General features: G+C 34.4%; 2 protein-coding genes across 2 annotated transcripts; both read right to left on the bottom strand.

Moving 5' to 3' along the window:
* Nucleotides 1-336: 336 nt before the first annotated feature.
* On the bottom strand, nt 337-5,412 carry LOC140757249 (multiple inositol polyphosphate phosphatase 1). Its single transcript, XM_073092851.1, has 7 exons — nt 4,798-5,412; nt 4,377-4,525; nt 3,508-3,786; nt 3,063-3,161; nt 2,435-2,644; nt 1,940-2,187; nt 337-881 (listed from the first exon to the last, which is right to left on the bottom strand). The coding sequence occupies exons 1-7, from the start codon at nt 4,994-4,996 to the stop codon at nt 623-625; spliced, it is 1,443 nt and encodes a 480-aa protein (XP_072948952.1). The 5' UTR covers nt 4,997-5,412; the 3' UTR covers nt 337-622.
* A 1,095-nt stretch (nt 5,413-6,507) lies between these two features.
* On the bottom strand, nt 6,508-16,680 carry Or-63 (olfactory receptor 63). The gene is made up of 17 exons (XM_073092652.1): nt 16,530-16,680; nt 15,830-16,046; nt 15,083-15,193; nt 14,424-14,622; nt 13,430-13,618; nt 13,139-13,243; nt 12,455-12,610; nt 12,013-12,069; nt 10,833-10,998; nt 10,164-10,380; nt 9,691-9,801; nt 9,264-9,318; nt 8,824-8,967; nt 8,244-8,432; nt 7,902-8,000; nt 6,872-7,027; nt 6,508-6,564 (listed from the first exon to the last, which is right to left on the bottom strand). Exons 1-17 carry the CDS (start codon nt 16,678-16,680, stop codon nt 6,508-6,510), a joined length of 2,379 nt encoding a protein of 792 aa, XP_072948753.1.
* Nucleotides 16,681-19,420: the final 2,740 nt, after the last annotated feature.

Below are 19,420 nucleotides of genomic sequence, written 5' to 3'. Positions count from 1 at the left end.
GATCAAAATATGTACACAAACACTCGGACCTGGAACAGAATTCTACATTCATTTAGTTGTCTAGCCAGGGATCAAACCTTAAGTTAACGCAGATCTTTAAGTTTGAGAGTGGTATTGGCTATAGTCCACTCCATTGGCTAAACACAGATTATTACAGACTAATAGAATACTCATATCCCGAGCCTTTTCCAATTTGCTAAAAAAAAAGAGAATAAAAGTATATTAGTGATCGAAACTGTTTTTCAAGTCATTATAGACCTTTACAACCCAAAATCTAAATTCATTTCACTAGATCAAAAGTGATCAATTAGTAGCAGTCAAAGTAACATTTTTAGAAAAAAATATTTATTATGATTTTTCTTTATCAAATGTAAAAGAATTAAACAAATATTTTCGATAAAATTTTATAAAAATAGGCATTTTGTGTCTTTAAATATTTAGTTTACATTTATACATCTCCATCTTATTCTAAAAGCGATTAAAAACGGTAGTCTTTCAGACGATTGTCATAATGAGTTATACTCGTAAATATAATAAACTTTGACTTATATTATTACATACAACAAATTATCTAGTACGAACTCCAAAAATCACATACATACTGAAATAAATATTATCAAAATCATCTTTGTAACAGTACTAACACTTGTAACATTAAAACAATACTAATAACAGATATTATGGATCCACTGTCATTTGAGGTGTTATCATCCTCAACAACAGTGTAGTTAAAGCTGCAGAAGTCCAGGTTAGACCTGGTGAAGGGCTGGAATTTCTCCTGGAACTGCTGCCAGGTACAACCTTCGAGAGGACAGAGTTCTGTCTGCTTTTCGTTAATAAACAGCTGCACACGATAGGTCTGGGTTCCAGATTCTTGACATCTGCAAAAATATTATTTTCATATTAATAGATACAGATTATGGTTTTAATTATGGTTTAATAATCTACTGTGTGCATCATGCAATCCAACTGATGATATATAGCCACAGTTGAGGATATAATTCTGTAATCAACCTTAGATAACTAAATAACTAATAACTAAAGACCGATCTGAGATCTGCCAAAGATACCTTGCTACCCTTAAGGACTAAATTGTAATGCTTTGGATAAGAGTGTCTCCCTTACCACTCCCTTTAGAACACAACAGCGCGCGTAAAATAATAGTGATGGAAACGATTACATATCTAATAATGTAATGTATAGATAATAATAAGATGCAACGAAAAAACCAATCAATGAAAATTCATCTTCAAAGATGCTAACATGCGATTACACATAAATACTCCAATCATATGTGATAATAGTGGTTAAATTAAAGAACTAATAGATAAAATTACCAAAATTATACTTATATAATTGTGAGATGAGGAAATTCTTATCGATTACGTTATAGTGTTATATTGTTTATTATCAATATGATGTGTATGGTTATCATATATTTATCAAAGCGCATGCGTTTTATGGGAGTGATCACGCATCCTATTACTATGATCACGCACATTGGAGGCGTGAGACCTGATGTACACGTCATATAGGGCCTGGTTTACTTGATTGTGTGTGTGATAACGCTATGCGATTAAAGATCTCGATAAAATATATACGCTAGCTCATACAATTGCAGCTAAACATTGTTATTTATATTATAGCGGTAAATAGGTACATAGGTGTGAAGCTTAAGGGAAAAAGACAGATTAAAATTTAATTGTTTTCAACTCATACATTTATTTGTTTCTTGTTTTATTTTTAAAGATTGATATTTTATTATGACGTAGTAAGGTGATAATTGAGGTTGATTATCAATAACGGACGTAGGTGCAATAGCAAATTAAATATACATTCATTGCATCCGTAATTATAGTATATCTCTGCATATTTAGTAATGTTAAAAACAACAATAACTTAATTATGGATACCAAATATAAACTGGAAACTATCTTACCTATTTAAAACAGCAATAAAGTTGACAGAGAAAGCGCCGATAAAGCTGGTTCTCCAGACTCTGTTGTCCTCTCTCCTCGACCCTCGAATAGGGGTGGTGTCCTTAAACACCCCCATAGCGCAGTACACCATCTCCATCATGGTGTCGTGGGTGAAGTATGACACAATATTCTTTCCCCGGTTTTGAACTGCGGCCTCGAAGTTTTCGTAAAAGTCTTTAAGGGCAGGACCTCCTAAATTGACGTTGACCTAAAATATTAAAATTTGAGTATAGGAAATAAATATTTTATCCAAGAAGTTCAAATGAAAATTACCGTGTAACCATAAACCATAGACACACAACGACGAGTATATAATAAACCAGAACCAAAATAAAAATCATTTCCTCTTTTAGATCTCTGGAAGCAAGACGAGTATTGAACCCGAGACCCTCTGTGTGATAGACCTGTATGGTCACCACATGGTTCACATTAATACCCAAATAGGCAAAACTTACCCATGATCCATAGCCATTTCTGTGGTAATGGCGTACATCATCTCTATACTCCAAAACGAGGAGATCCTGGTCGCTGAAGGCAGCACACCAGGGAGACTGGAGAGTGGCAGTCCAGGAGCGGTAGAAGCGGCAAATCTCGTAAATGGCGTAAATATCATCCGCCGATAACTGTGTTGAGATTCCTAGACGCTGCTGCACTGCGTTTTGGACCTTTGGAGAGAAAAACTCAGTGTGATATAAAAACAGTACAATTTCATTTCATTATAACATTATTAATCAAAAGGGTTATTAATATATGATTTTAGACTAAAATTATCGCGGAATTGAGACATTTTATTATGAAACGAAACAGTTTCGCCGTGACCACGATCCATGCAACTGGGTCGAAATATCGGCAATAAAAAACGCATATCGTGAGTACCCGTTACATAATAAACGGTTATTAATAATGTTCAGTGGGTTAAATTAATATAACTGTTTCTTACACAGGTAAAAACATATTGACATAATGCATAATTACATTTGACAACTCCACATATTTTTTACCTATTTAATTACAAAAATGTAACATAGCACGATCCACAATATTGAGTTAGATGCTTCAAAATAGAAGAAAATGTGTACTTACTGCCTTAAATTCTGCCGTATTGTAGTAATCGTTTAATTCATCCTCAAGAGCCTGACCACCTTTGACGTCTTCTTGATACCTATCGCAGTTTTGGTACGGCTGCAAATAGTCACACACTAAATAACCTGCTCGAAAACTAGAACACAATTACAACAACAACATAATAACATGGGTCTCATAGCTGAGTACGAATCTTCCTCAGAAAGTGATAAGGTCATTATCTACCACATGCAAGATGCTTTAGACGATAGGCACAATATACCTTTGGGAGCATTAGTGGTAGATATTCATTTGCATGTGCTTTTTGTCCAAAATTTTCTTGACCATTTACTTTAATAAGTAATTGCTAATATAAGCACATAGCTTCGATAAAACATAAATCCGAACCCGGACAACCAATGAGGTCAACATTAACATAACAATTTAAAACTTTGTTTATACTCACTCGTATAACATCGTCTCTTTCTTTCACATCATCGATAGGGAGCGTCAAATTGGTGTTTTCCGTCAAACCATGCACAAAGGCGATGGAACTCGTGATGGTTCTCTGTTCATTCGTAGGCCTGAAGTAGTACGACTCGCTGTCACCCAGTAGAAGATGTGGGTATCTCTCGCGGATCCTCTTACCCATGTCATATAATTCTTCGTAACCAGTGCCCGTGAGGAAAGACTGGGATATTTCCAATGTTTCGTTCCAAGTCCATTTCCGGAACTCCTCGACATCCTGGACAAAACAAGTAACATAATATGTAAATGCAGTTTTTTTTATAATATGGAGTACCCGACGAGCATGCAGTCCACCTGATGGTAAGTGGCTACTGCCGCTCATGGATATCTGTAATCGACTCCAGACAGGAGTAGATATTCGTAACGGTGGTCGGCCACAGATGCGCCGCTACCCCCGAGGACTAAGCTGGAACGCCTCGGAAAAGTACCCTTACCACACCCTTCAACCCGAACACAGCAGCGATTAACACTGCTGTTATAAGGCAGAAATAAGTTTGGAAGATTGGAAGAATTGGAAGATTATACGTTGACTGTCGGTATCACTATATCGCTCATGTTTTTCTATTACGTGATGGAAGGGGCAGACTTTTATGCAATATACCGGTCTCCACACACCGGTCTAATCAGGATAAAATAAAGTCAATTGCAGATGCTATAATAGACAAACGCCAGACAATGCCACCCCCAGAAACAACCTTAATCTCTGAGATTTAATCCCTCACCCGGCTCTGATGCATGCTGATTCCATTCTGCTTTATAATCATACACAAAACTTTATCTAGGCAGAGGATTCTAGGTAGTGATTACCTGTGAACACAACTGACCCCTGCCTGCTTCGAAGCTGGTTACGATCTCATCCTTTAACTTGACGATCTCTTTAATGGATTCCGTGACACTGCCACCAGGGTTACGGTTGCCGTGTCGATGAAGTGACCATATGCTGACGGCCTCACAATCTACCACATAATAAAATATATGATATCAAAAAAATAACTTTAATGGCACTTAAAGGTGAAAAAATTATTTATAATTGCCCCACTTAATATAATTTTTCTATTTAGTTCTGAAGTCTGTTCAAAATATACTTGCTGGATCACGACGTAAGCCATGTCTAATTTAAGGTTGTACGGGTACCTCTTCCTTTTTCGAAGTGGGTATAAAATAAATTAGGCACCTATTAAGTTCAAACAAATTATGACAATGGAACAAAAATGTTAACAAAACTTACTCTGCGGGTTTGGATAGTCCCGAATATCTCCTCTTATTGTGTCGTAGGGTGTCTTCGATGAAAATAGCTGATAGGGACATTCCGCGTTCCAGTAACATGACTTCTCACTAACAACGACTCCTACAAGGTAAACTATGAGTACAACTAATTTCTGCAACATTTTTGTAGTTTTCAAATCATATTTGAAGAGAGTTACCATATATAGAGAAGCTAATCTTTATAGGATCAATCTCATATAACGTAAGGGTGTGTTCGCATGTGTAACAAATGAAAATATATGTAGTAATACCGCACGAGTCTATTTAGATTCTTCATCTATCAGGAAGGTATATGCGGTTCGTACAAGGCCGACGAGATAAATTGTTACGCCCAAAAGAAGTACTATGAACTCACACTTAACCATTATTTTATGATTATTATTATTAATTTATAAAAAAGTATAAAAGGCTACGCCATTTTCACATGGTTAGAATCCCTGGCAAGAAGATACGATTTTCTTACAGTTTCACATCCAAACCAACTCCAGTTTACGGGTTATCCATTATTAACGACAAACCCTGTATAATTAAAACACCTACACGACGTTCCACTGAGCACTGAGCGCGTATATATCAGTCGAAGGTTACGATCGAACTACTAGTAAAACTAGTTGGCTACTCCTCCATGATGACGTCATGTGTCATAATGGTTTCATATTCATTATGAAAGGGTAGTGGTAAAAATCACATATACGGCACCTGCTATATCATGATTCATGATGATTCCTATGACGTGTCATGTATAGTTTATCATATTCTTATATTTACATACCATTGTCTTTAAGAAATTCTTTACAGATGGCACATAAGGTGTTAAACGAAGTGTTTATATAGCTGTACGTACACCTTGTGTACTATATTTGTACATACATTTAGTTTAAAAAAAAATATTGCTTGAATTTAAAACCGATGTAATTTGTTATGTTATAATTGTCTGTGGAATCATTTATCTAACAGTCAGGTGCAGTGATCTTTCTATACATGTACACGTTTCAAAAATAATCAAAATTTGCATAAAATGTTAACAACTTGAACAGTCTTGAACTGTTCGAAATATTGTTCAGAAAGTTATTTCGCCGCTAAATCTCACGTTTGTCACAATATTAAACCATTATAATTGTATGATCACGCCTTAAGATCGATGTTATCTCGCACATTCCTAATCTACGATTGTTATCTTTATCAGGGATCCAAACTGCGGCTACTTTCGTGTCAAAAACGTGTCTAATTTTATTGTCTCGTCATGGTCATCATCGTGATCACGTCTCTAGTTGTAAAATATTTATTCCCATTATTTGGCTATGCTATTCTTATATCTATAAAGTATAATTATGTAACAAAGATTTAAATTCAGAATATTATAGATTGGTTTTAACGTGATAAATAATAAATTATTATTTAAAGTAGGATTGTACAGTATTATATTAAGGGGTTTATCCTTCTTAAGGTTAATCACAGATGAGTTGCTAACCCTGAAAAGAACATAATTACATTGGAATCAAATATGCATACAGTACTACCGACTTGAAATGAAAAACGTACATTACTTCATATTTATTCCTATATAGTTTGCATTGGACTATACAATACAACATCAAGCAGCTACTAATTGTCAATTGATAATTTATTTAACATTTTATTTTATTTGCTTCAATTACTTAAGCATTCTATTTTATTCATCATCAACTTGTTGTAAAACTGTGAAGAAAGTGTACGACGCTTTTACAATCTGAAATAAACAAGACAATAAAAAATAATTAAGTTAAAGCGTTTCCTTAATACCTACAATTAATAATAGTTTATATTAATAATTATTTCAATTAATCTAAAATTTTGATATAGAACCAACATTCGACCCGATATTCGATCACTGGTATATGTACATATTATTCTTTATCATGTCCTACTGCGTAAACGGCTTGACAGATTCTAACATTTGAGTCCTTGGATTCGTCTATATTGTGGGAGTGACATGGGCTTGTTTTCATAATGCTAGTTACTTGTTAGTACATTGTTAGTTGGATGGTTCATCATACCCCCATGAAAGTAGCAAGGGAGAGTTCAGTGAGCCCGCCCGCCTTCAGCTTCAGCTCCCGCTGCGAGCGCCTCATCACCAGCAGCAGGCACCGCCGCAGCCGCGGACTGCAGATGTACCACGGACACTCGTAAGCTGCTTCAGCCACCTTCCCACTCTGTACACAAAGCTTGAAATGTTTCGTTTCATATGACAAAAAAACTTGTATTTTACCTTAAAACTGCACTTAATGAGCCTAAAGTAGAAGGGAGTGGCTCATTAAGCTTCCAAAAATTAGGATGTTATAGCTCAGTACAGATTAATATGGCTGAATTACGGTTTCTAACTTAAGATCTACTAAGTAGAAATTATGTAGTATAATTTAAAACAGATTAACCTCTGAACATAAAAAAACTGAAAAAATACATTATTTATTACGCCAATGGGCGTTAAAACATTTATTACTGTTTTTCTCTCTTTCTCTCGCCTGTTTCAGAATTAGGTGTCCAAAATGTAAACAAAGAAATGTCATTGTCAAAATATGATTACATGTATTGTAAACCTTAATAAATTAACAAGAAACTAAAAATTTAAGAAACTCAATAAAAAACAAAAAAATAATAACTAAACACAATTTAACAAACGTGCTATTAAAACGAGAAAACATTAGAGTTCGACCACGATCACGAAAATGAATAACATCAACTACGAAACTTAAAAATGGCGGCACAAAAAATGTTTTGGTTCCCGATTGTGTTACCATTATCACATTATCATTTTCTACCATAAACCATGTTTTTATTTATATAACTGTATAAAAGGAAATTGATTTAATATAAATATTGGAAAATATTAATTGATCTTAATTTATGTAGATTATTATTTTATTATCGTTGTATTACTTTAATATCGTCAAAAATAAGAAACTACCATTTGAAACGTATTTTCTTGATAGGTCAACACCTTAATTTGCCGTTTGGACACCTAATTATGTATCGGACTATAGTTCTGTATCCTGTACAGTAGTTATATTATTAGTGAAAATCACACACCTCTATTACCAGCTCGTTACCGCGGTAACAATAAATAAAGACTTGCAACAGCATGACAGCCAGATATGCCACCATGCCAATTAACCATACTAAACTTTTCGGGCCCTGAAACAATCAAAATAGTAATTTATGTTATGTGTATATGTGTAAATATGTCGTTTTAATTGCGATCATGAAAAATACTATATGCCTGGTAACATTACACTTTTTTTTGGTTCTAAAACTTTTCATCATTATATGCTTATTTGGCTTATGTACATAATAATGTAGGAAACAACATAATCATCCAACCAGAAATACTTCTTCTATAAGTCCTAATAAGATATAATTATAAAGTAAGGTAATACTCACAATGGCCATCTGATAGGCAGTGACACATATTATAACCATGGAGACACTGAACTGCACTAAAACCGGAATGGAGAAGAACTTCTGCAACTGTGCCACCTGCTTGAGTATGGCTTGATGCTGCTGCACCGAGGATCGGATGCGTTGAGCTACCACTTCCTCGCCAGTGGGCGACAGGATACCCTGGACATGATAATATGAATATCGTAACTTAATTAGGGAGGTGATATATGGCAAAAGAAATACGTTTAGAAATAAGAAGATTAAAGATTTTTTTGTACCTTCTCTTAAACAAAATTAGATTAATTAAGCAATTCAGCGGTAAGGCAGATGAACAGGGATTAAATTTTCAAGTACTAAACGTTTAGTTCGTCTTTATGAAATTTCCATTGTTACCACATAAAAGAAACGTTTGGAGTCTTCAGACGCCTGTGACCAATCCGAATAGTTCAAAACCACAGTTTAGGTGCATGGTTAAATTTAGATGTAAGATAGTGTTCAGATGGGATACAACAATCAATTAACAGCTGTAATTCAATAAGGAGTTAGTATTAAAGCGCGTATAACTCCATACCTGTTTAGTGACTTGCAAGCCATCGCAAAGCATACGCAGAGTTAGCGATAGAAGATTAAGTCGGCAGCAACACTGACTTATAAGGGTCGTTACCAGTGTATCTAAACACACATTGATGCAGGCAGCCACCGATAACGCGATGCACTGTTAAAGAAAATACAATTTAACCATTATTGTTTGTTACGAGTCATAAACTTGAACTTTGGACGATCTTCACTAATCAGCATTGAAGACGCATGAGGGTATGATCCAGGATTCTCCTTATAAAGGGTAACGGTAACCGGAGATATTTACAAACGCCGCAGTCAACTTAGATCATCTAGTTAACCTGTTTTTCAGTAAGCTGAAAGAGGTTGAACTTCTTCTGCTCTAGATACGTTTTCACCACGAAAAACTCAGAGTGAATTTTTTGTAGAGTCATAAAAAACACAAAAACATACCTGATGAGCATATGTCAATTGATATGCTGGTGTTTTAGTTGTGTCATACGGATACCTGAAAAAATCGATCATCCATTAACGTTTCCTAATATCCCTAATTATTTGTAAATAATGTCTAGACATCATCTTAAGATAACTGTATGCCTGAGAAATAAAATGTTTCCAAAAATCGCCATTTTGATTTCGAAAAATATGATGCAACTAAGAAGCCACCTATTTTTAGTATGTGGATGTCGGCTGACTTATATACCTAATTAACCGTCTTACTCCTCAAAAGTGGCGACACATTTATAATTGACTTCAGTTCTAATTCCTATATGATCAATTGAACGCTCCTTCAATTCATCAAACAGCAATTTTTGAATGATACAGAAACGAATAAACTTTTGCCGTTATATATCATTTTAAACTTGTATTATATACTTACCAGGCTCTTAAAGGGAGTTGATTCTTCTCAGCACTGAAAGTCCAGCCAGCCACGGTTGTGTATGTTAGGCAGAAATAAATATACAACTGGATTTTTGTGTCCTGGTTAAAGCTAAAGACGAAACGAAAAGTAAGTCTTACACCTAATACCATCCTAATTTATGTGTGTCTTCTGTTCTTCATTAGAATTGTTTAATAAAATAAACATCCACTTAAATAATATTCTTAAAATAGACATCAAAGTATACTAACAGATAACAATTATACAAATAAAGTGTATTTTTATTTAATAAAAACTAAATATATTTAAAGGAAACAAATGAGCAGAACTATTAATTGAATTTTTTTATGATATATCACAAAATATAAATATATCTCGTACGATGTACAAATAAGGAAATTCTGAAAGAAATGCTGTAATCCACTTAATAAAGATTACAGAAGCACCCTACAATGAAGTCAAATTCTCCCCACCTCTGGACAATCTCCTTGCCTTCCGGCCTAGACTCCTCAGATAACTCGGAGCGTGCCTCATCGATCATAGCTTGAATGGCCTCCTGCCTCCAGTACACATTCAAAGCTTTGGTGCTCAAAGATAGGTTGGTGAGAAGAAGAAAGATGGTCCCTGTCATGAGAGGCACATTGCCCCAAACCTGACAGAGATCTCCGACTTGAATGATTATGTAAGTGCCTGCATAAAGTAATTTGGGTCTGTTATAGTTTTATTTTGAAAAATGGCAAACGTGGATCACGCTAGAAATAGAGTAAGGCAGTTCTGCGCGATAGGGTATGGAATCCGGCTCTCTTACAAGTAACATAACCATCTTAATCCTCAGTAGTGGCAATGCATCTGTAATGGGCTTCAGGAAGAACCAGTTCTTTATAAAGTTGGCTATGTTCATAAAAAAGTGGTTCTGGAACTGACAGCATGCTTTTGAGCAGCAGTTACATATCACGTCAGGTGACAACACTAGAATGACTAATATATTTTAGGTAGGTATGATCAGAAGAATACGAGTAATTAATTATAAGATTCCAGTATAAACTATCAGATGAATTAAAGGCCTAAGATTCAAGCTTTGGCTCCCTCAATTTGGTTTCTTTACTTGCTCGTATTACTACTTACTAGATATTATTACTTACCAGTATAAAGCATAAACGAAACAAACGTGTAAAAACTGAATAATATTTTCATAGATCCCTTCAAAGATGAGGGTGCCCAAATACCAAACAGAATAAAAACGGTCTGAGTGACCCGTAGAGGCAGATTTAAATTATCCACAAATATTCCCATGTTGATGTTTGGAAATTAAAAATGATTGTGAAATATTCTATCAGTATTTATCACAATTTAGACCGTCAATAATTAATATTACTTCAGGTGTTCGCAACATTGTAATAATTATTACAATTAAAAGCATGTTAAATTTAGACTAAATATATGACCTACTACATAAACATGTAAACGTAACTTAATAAATATTAATAATAACAAGTAATATTTCATCTAATAATCTAATATCATTATGAGCATATCATTATAAGCATGTTCTGTACATCCAGAAGACAGAAAAATCAGTGTAAATCTTTTTGTAATATGAGATTGACATTCCAGTATTATCTTTTTATTATTTAAGTATATATGTAAGGTAATATGAATAGTTACGTATGAATTCTGTCAATGAAGTGTACTTTAAAGTAGATAGAACTTTGACTTCAACTATGGGTTCTAAAATAACAGATAAAAATGAAAATGAAATCAAATTTTACTAAGACTTACCAAAGGTTGATGTCTCCTGTTTATTATACGGTTTTCTGATTACAGCTTACGGATGCCGCGACACACATAATTACAGTATTATCGTAATTAACACTTCGAAGGAATATTTATGTAATGAATTTATTATATTTTCCACACTTTGTTGTACCTACAAATTACTTACCTAACCTAGTAATTTGTGTGTGTCATGTTGGAACTAAACGACTAAAAGGTTTATTTTTTATGACATCCAGAACAACCTTTTGTTTATCATCCTTAGTTGTGGAATGATATAAGTGTCCAACAAAGGAACTAAAAGAAATACAAAATACTACTTCCCTGATTTAATATTGCAACAATTTAATAGCATACATTACGACCATGAATTAATTTTACTTTTAAACAATACAATACAACATTGGCAAAAGATTAACATCATGTGAGAAACTGTGCAAAATTGTATGAGACCCACGGGTTTAAACTGTGTATTTTTTACTAGAAAGTGCTTATATTAAGTACAATATAGAGAATGACGTAACGTTGCAAATTTATGCGAAGAATTTAAATCCTCTCCACGACTTGTTGCAGTAAAGTGAAGAGTGAGTACGACGCCTTGATTATCTGAAAATATATGGAAATTGTATTAAATAAAATAAAAAAAATATTATGCTATAATAGGAGACATTCGCCGCGCGCTCAATATAATTAAACGGTCTACGCCGTTGGTAAACTTTATAAGCATTCTGTAAACTCTATCAAAACTGGCTCAACTGTTTTACTATACGCATTAACTAAATGCAAATTACTCTTGTTTTTGTCATTCCGACTATTACCTCATATGTTAAAATCCTACAATCCGTTTGGACTGCAATCTCAAAGAACGAAACATACATACATACGATCGAATGGCATTACCTAACATAGTCGGGTAAGAACAAGCCTTCCATAACATGCATTTCAATACACAAAAGACAGAATAATTTAATGTTATTGGTAAGTAACTCACAGCCATAAACGAAGCGAGCGATAACGTAGTAAACCCGCCGGCGGTGAGACGCGCGACCCTCTGGCATAGCGTGCTCACCACCGCCAGCGAGCGGCGAACACCTAGCCGGCAAGCGTACCAGGGGACTTCATATGCGGCGCTTGCTAATTCTGTGCTCTTGTAATGAAATACATTTAAATTATTTAAAAAGAAACACAATCCGACAAAAATCATAGTGATAGCGTAGTGGTTGAAAAGTTCAAATCCCAGGCACGCATCTCTGACTTTTCAAAGTTACGTATTACATGTTACAAATTATTTATCACTTGCTAAATCAACGGTAAATGGAAAATATCGTGAGGAAACCTGTACACCGGCGTGAATTATAAAAAAAAACGCAAAGGTGTGAAGTCTGCCAATACGCACTTGACCAGCGCGGTGGAGAATGGTCTAATCCTTCTCATTCTGACAGGAGACTCGTGCCCAGCTGTGCGACAGTAATGAGTTAATGACGATTCTGACCTGACAAAATCTACATCTACTTCTCTACTACAATCTACACTTGTTTGTACTCCTTCAATCTACTACTTCTGGATTTCTGGATTTCTTTATAACGTATATGTCAAGTACTGCTGTGTTCTAGTTTGATGGCCGTCGTACCAAAAACAAAAAATAATCACATGCTTACTAATAACAAATATATACCTCAACGGCAAGCTGATTTCCTTGGTAACAGTAAATGAAGACTTGGTACATCATGTTCATCAGGTAGGTACCCATTGAGAGCAGACGAACCATATTTCCAGTTTGCTGTTAACATATTTATAATTATTTATAATATATACTACTAGATGGTATTTTGAGAAAATCCATACTAAATGAATTAACACTACTTTTTTTTCTAATTATTTGTTATAGATAATTCAATGTATATTGTATATACTCCAGCAGAAGGCATTTTTATTATTTTATAAAGTTTATTAATACGTTACGTACTGAAACCATCTGGAAAGCCGTCACACATATGATGATGAGTGAGACGACAAACTGCACGAAGGTGGGCTCGGAGAAGCAGTGCTGCAGCTGCGCTGCCGCCTCCAGCGCCGCCTGGTGCCGCTGTACGCAGCAGCGGAGACGGGTCTTCACTACCTTCTCTTGTTCCAGGGTCAATAGGCGCTGGAATTTCTGTTTAATTTAGAATTAAGTAAATTAATTAATGATATTTAATATAATAATTTGAATGATTGATCAGCTTTTAATTTAAAAGATTAAAAAATATAATATTAATGATGCCTTATTTATAAAACCATTATCTATATAATTACAATAAAATACTTATTTTGCAAATACACAAGTGTACATATTTTTCTGCTTTCAACTAACGCCATCTGTCCGTTCTCAATGGAATGATTGTAAAGTGGTGTCATCCTATAGTAAGCTACGTGCTACGTTGCTACGAAGTCTACGACGTGACTGACGCTACGATCTACACGTTGCGTAACTAGATGTCGTCATGAAGGTATAACTATTATTGTGAAATAATATTTTTTACTCTGAAAGTTGCTATTAATATAACATAGTGTTAAAAATTCTAATATTTTCAAAATTGATCGCCAATTCCCAAATTTCTTAAGCAACAATTATTTACGTTTTAATGCATATGATTAATGTCTTCTTTGAAATTGGTTACCGAATTTTATAAGTACTTTTGACCATAAAATATTAGGTATATCTGAATATGATCAAATTCCTCGCATGGTTCAACCTTGCCGGCCCATTCCAAAACGTAATCTGCCATACAGCATAATTTACTGTGGCGTGTTCTTATTTAAAGGTATGTTATATAGGTCTACGATCAAAAAGCGTTGTGTTTTATGTAATTTTGATCCCCACGTTAAGTAATTCCAACTTAAGCAGGAGTAGCAACTCATTTGTTTAGTAGTTTCATTATTGAAGTTCCAATCTAGAAAACACACTTTAAAAATCTTACATTTTCTGGAATAACGATATCATGACTCAGGGTCCTCAGTGACAACCCCAGAAGCCTGAGTCGACACCGGCATTGGGCTATGAGGGTTGTAACGAGGGTATCTTTAGCTACATTAAGATACCCAGAGATAAGGACGGCGAACACTTGATGTCCATAAGTTATTTTGTAGGCCGGTGATACGGATGCATCGTATGGGTACCTGAAATCATATCAAAAATTGTATTTAGCCTGGCAGTAATTGTTTATTTATCTTTTGAGTTATTTAACTCTTCGTGGTTAATAATGTGTTTGTCCTTTGTCCAATACTCTTTCTGATAAAAGCAAGTAAGGATAGAAATAAGCAATGTATTTGATTTCGGCGGCTATTTCTGTTCTTTGCTTATGAGTCACTCAAGCCAAATCATACGGGTTATTTTTATTAAATTCAATACACGACCAATTGACCATGTATTGGAATGAAAAATGGGGTAAAATAAACATACTTTTTAGTGCAATGATGTTTCAGTTTGGCAACAAATATTTGATAGTACTCGTGAATTCCGTGCCACTGCCATCACTTCATATTAGGTAATGCTAGTATCATATTACCCATCATATAGAGACGAATTATAAAAGTATATTATGATCTTCACTCAAAGTTTCCTAATAATAATACGCACCAGGCACGAAGAGGCAGTTGCCCTTTTTCAGGGCTGGTTGACCAGCCAATAAGAGTAATTCCAGTTAAGAAGAAATACAGCCGCTGTTGCCATTTGGTTTCGAAGTTACAGCTAGAAAAAATAGAAAAGAAAATGAAAGAAAAAGTAATTATAAGGATATTGTTAACACGCTTTCCCGTAATACCCAAAGTAATCATTTAGTACTTTGACACGACTTTAAAAAAAAGAGAATGGACATATCACACAGTTATCATCCTTCACGGCAAAAAAATGAAATCTTCATCTACAATAAATAAAATTGGAGTGTTTGTAAGCTTTAAATAACATATTTTTAAAACGCATATGAAAGCATGTGCGGTAATTATAAATAACGAAAATACGATTATTAATTCTTTGTATGACTGTATGTTCCGGCTAATCACCAAAAAGGCACGACCGATTTTGACAGGAGTTCACTCGCAATTAGCAGACGTTATAAGGAACAACTTAGTTTTAATTCTTTAGTTTAGAATAAGAATTAAGGTTTCGTGTGATAATAATGAAAACTCGTTTCAGCCGGTGATGTATTAGCGATCCTCTGATGTTGCCAAACTTGCAAATGTCCATAGGCGATGGTGATTGCTTGCCACCAGGTAGCCCGTCTGCCTTATCGTTAGGTATAAACATAAAAAATCATAACATTAGATTGTACATAAATTAGACGTCTAATCTACAAAAAATACATATCATTTCGTTTGTAATTAAAACCTGTCCACAATCTCCTTTCCTTCTTCACTATTTTCGCTGGTCAAGTCCTTATGTGCATCATCGATAATATCCTGGATCTGGTGTCTCCTGACCACGATGTTCACGATCTTGGAGAAGTGTGCCAGGTTCGTAAACAGCAGGAACGCGGTGGACGTCATCATCGGCAGGTCTCCCCAGATTTGGAAGAGGTCGACGACTTGACATATGATGTATGTTCCTGAGAAGAAAAGGTTTTAATGTATAGGATTTCAAAGCATAAGTGATGAATAATACTTGATCAAAAAATAAAACAATGACAGATATGATCGGTGAGATAAACCGTTACTCAGATTTATATACTGTTGAAATTACAAAATTAATTTATTATTGTCGTATGCTAATAATGCGTTTATCTTTGAATTGTACTTATGTTTACTAAGAATACTTTTATTAGTGTGGTTTCGTAACACACCTGTATTTATTTTAGAGCTTTTATACAATGTTTGTATATTGTAAATTGTTATTAGTAAGACAGTCGGCACTAACACCCTTTGTTCAAAGCGAAAAACTTTTTCACGCAAGAATTAAGGGTAGCGGTGGTACCTTTTCCGTCAAACCATATTTGTCCTACCGCATTTCAAAATCATAAACAACTGCCATTATTGCAATTTAATTTAACTAACAATTTAATTATACACCTAATAATTGTAACGTCTCTTACCTAAAACGAACATAAACGACAAGAAACCATAGCAATAATATACGAGACGTTTGGTTCCATTCAAACTATCAGGCAGCCAAAACCCGACGCATTTCAAAGCGGTCAGAGACACTCTAACAGACACATTAATATTTTCAATCAAAAATCCCATATTGGTGTCTGACAGCTCCTTCTCCAAAGGCGCAAAGCAAATGAATTCAGAAGAAGCTTACTAAGCCATTATAAGGAATTACGTAAAATTATGGACTCCAGTGGTGACAAACCTTTGGTTTTGATACGAGTGATGTCAAGTTTGCTATTTTGATTGTGATGGCTTCATCGCGAGATTTATTTCAAACTTACTGTGTTTTTTTTATACTCATACTAGCTGTTGTGTTACCAAATAAATAAAAAGATGTTAAGGGCGAACAACCCTTATCACTTAGGGGTATGAAAAATAGATAGTAGCCGATTATCAGACCTACTGAATGCATGCATAAAAAATTTGGTCAAAATCGGTAAAGCCGTATCGGAGGAGTACGGTACCTAACACGAGATTTTTTTATATAAGATATCGCTATATTTTATTCTTAAATAACGCAATTACTTCCATATACATATTATATTAAATCTGCCTAATATATTACTATGCAATATTACGTAACAATCTAATAAGTATTATTTATGAATAAAGGTTTAACGGCAATAGTGTACGTATGTACATTTAGTTCAAATTTTAAAATGTTTCGAACTTCTGATGCAAGTGATAATTGTTGGCCACTGCCTACCGTTAGGTACACAAACACAATTATGTCATTATTATAACCACCACCTTTGTGAAGCTTTTGTGTAATATTTATCCTAAATTGCCTTTGATTTCACGGCAACCTCCATAGGACACAATTATCGTATTTAATATACACAATTATATGTTATGTAATAAATAATTAGTTGTTTTAGCTAATTTAAAGTCTTTATTAATATATTAATCTAATGTGCCGTCTGATATTTTATGATTTCAGGATAATATAAGGTAGATTTTTAGACATGTAACTATTTCCACAAGGCATCTACATGACCTTCACTAACAGCTGGATTCATCTGCATTCTGGAACTGTTACAATAAGCAGAAAAAAAAAGAAAGTAGGTACTTTGTAACAACAATTGTATTATTCTAATAATTTATAAACACGACTATAATCACAAGTTTTAACCTTAACTTTATATTTATAATGGTTTCTCTGTGTGTCGACTTCAACATCGGATTGATTAGTGCGTTTTTGGACCGCGAATGTTCACTACGATTCTAATCTTCCCGGAAATATTATGGAATTTTGCTAATGTTTTTGCATATAAAAAAACACGCAAACATAAAAGCAATGAGTAAAAATATTGCTAGCTAAGTACTTTTTCCATCACCTAAGAAATTGGAATAATAAGGTTTATTCTTTAGAAAACCCTTTCAATTCAGATTTAGAATAATGTCACGGAGCAAATCATGTATTATCGTCGAAACCCAAAGTGTTTGCAAAATTTCAGTTAACCTGACCATTTTAACTGAAATTTTGCATACTAATACGGCACGAACTAACAATAAAATAAATAAAAACTTGTAATAAATCGTATTTTTTACAAGATATAACGGTTGACATAACTTATTTGAAAGAAAGACGTTGATGGTCTTTGGATATACATATATAAAAACCTAGCTGACCCGGCAATCTTTGTGTTGCCATATAAATAAAAAAATGTTAAGGGTGAACAACCCTTATCACTTAAGGGTATGAAAAATAGCCGATTCTCAGACCTACTGAATATGCATATAAAATTTGGTGAAAATCGGTAAAGCCGTTTCGAAGGAGTACGGTAACTAACCTTGTGACACGAGAATTATATATATATCTTTATATTGAGTCTATATGGACAGTATATCAATGTTTACAGCGACATTAAATATTCGCTACATGTCATACGTTACATGATATCATAGTGCTGATAACGCCCGCATCTGACCGCCGGCTCGTATCATCTCGTACGTACAAAAGGGTAACTTACAGCTTAGAATAACATTTCTCATATATAAATAGTACTGTAGGTAAAAACTGAAGAGTTATTGTTACTAAATACTTAGGAGGTTTGTACCAATATGACCAATATTTCATGACCTATCTGTGATTGAAGGTATTGTATCGTGATTTTCAAGTTGGGATTGATTTTTTTTATAATATAAATGTAGCAGACGAGCATGCAGTTCAACTGATGGTAAGTGGCAACTACCGCAAGCAACTACCTGGACATTGATAATCAACCCTAGATAAAATTAGATCCCTCGGAAAAGTATGTCTCCCTTGTAATACCCTTCAAACCAGAACTCAACAGCGCTTAACACTGCTGTTTTTAGGGAGAAATAGGTGTGGCGGTGGTGCCGCCGGAGTGGAACCACAAAGGGTTCTACCACCTTAAGCTGCAAGTTAAATTTAAATTAAAGGTCGGTTTAATCAATGATATACCCATTTGCAACTCGTAGCAGTGGCGTAGCGCTTCTGCACTAGGTTCAAGGAAATAAAATGTTTTATTAATCTGCAAGATTAGCATTGCTTCTGTAATTATCATCTATTAAACCGGTTATAATTACATTATATCGTAATGTTACGGTTTATATTGTCGAAACAGTAAAGCATATTTGTAACAATTATCTATCATCTTAGAATCACCTCAGCATGAAGGGAGTTTTAAGGATAGTCCACCGAGCTGTCAAGTTTAGATTGGTATTATTCACATGATTTTTGAGAACCTTACCTCCTCGTTTATCTTCACCTTTAAAACAAGGAAGTTAATTTTTCATCAAAAAGCCAAAAATTATGCACTTTTGTAATTTGAGTTTGAAAGGGTCTCTCAGTAGCTATTTAACT

The sequence above is a fragment of the Epargyreus clarus genome, unplaced genomic scaffold, assembly GCF_041222505.1.
Source record: "Epargyreus clarus isolate Ecla_fem2 unplaced genomic scaffold, WU_Ecla_fem_2.2 ptg000004l, whole genome shotgun sequence".
NCBI classification, from domain to species: domain Eukaryota; kingdom Metazoa; phylum Arthropoda; class Insecta; order Lepidoptera; family Hesperiidae; genus Epargyreus; species Epargyreus clarus.
This window is presented reverse-complemented; position numbering and strand designations above follow the sequence as displayed.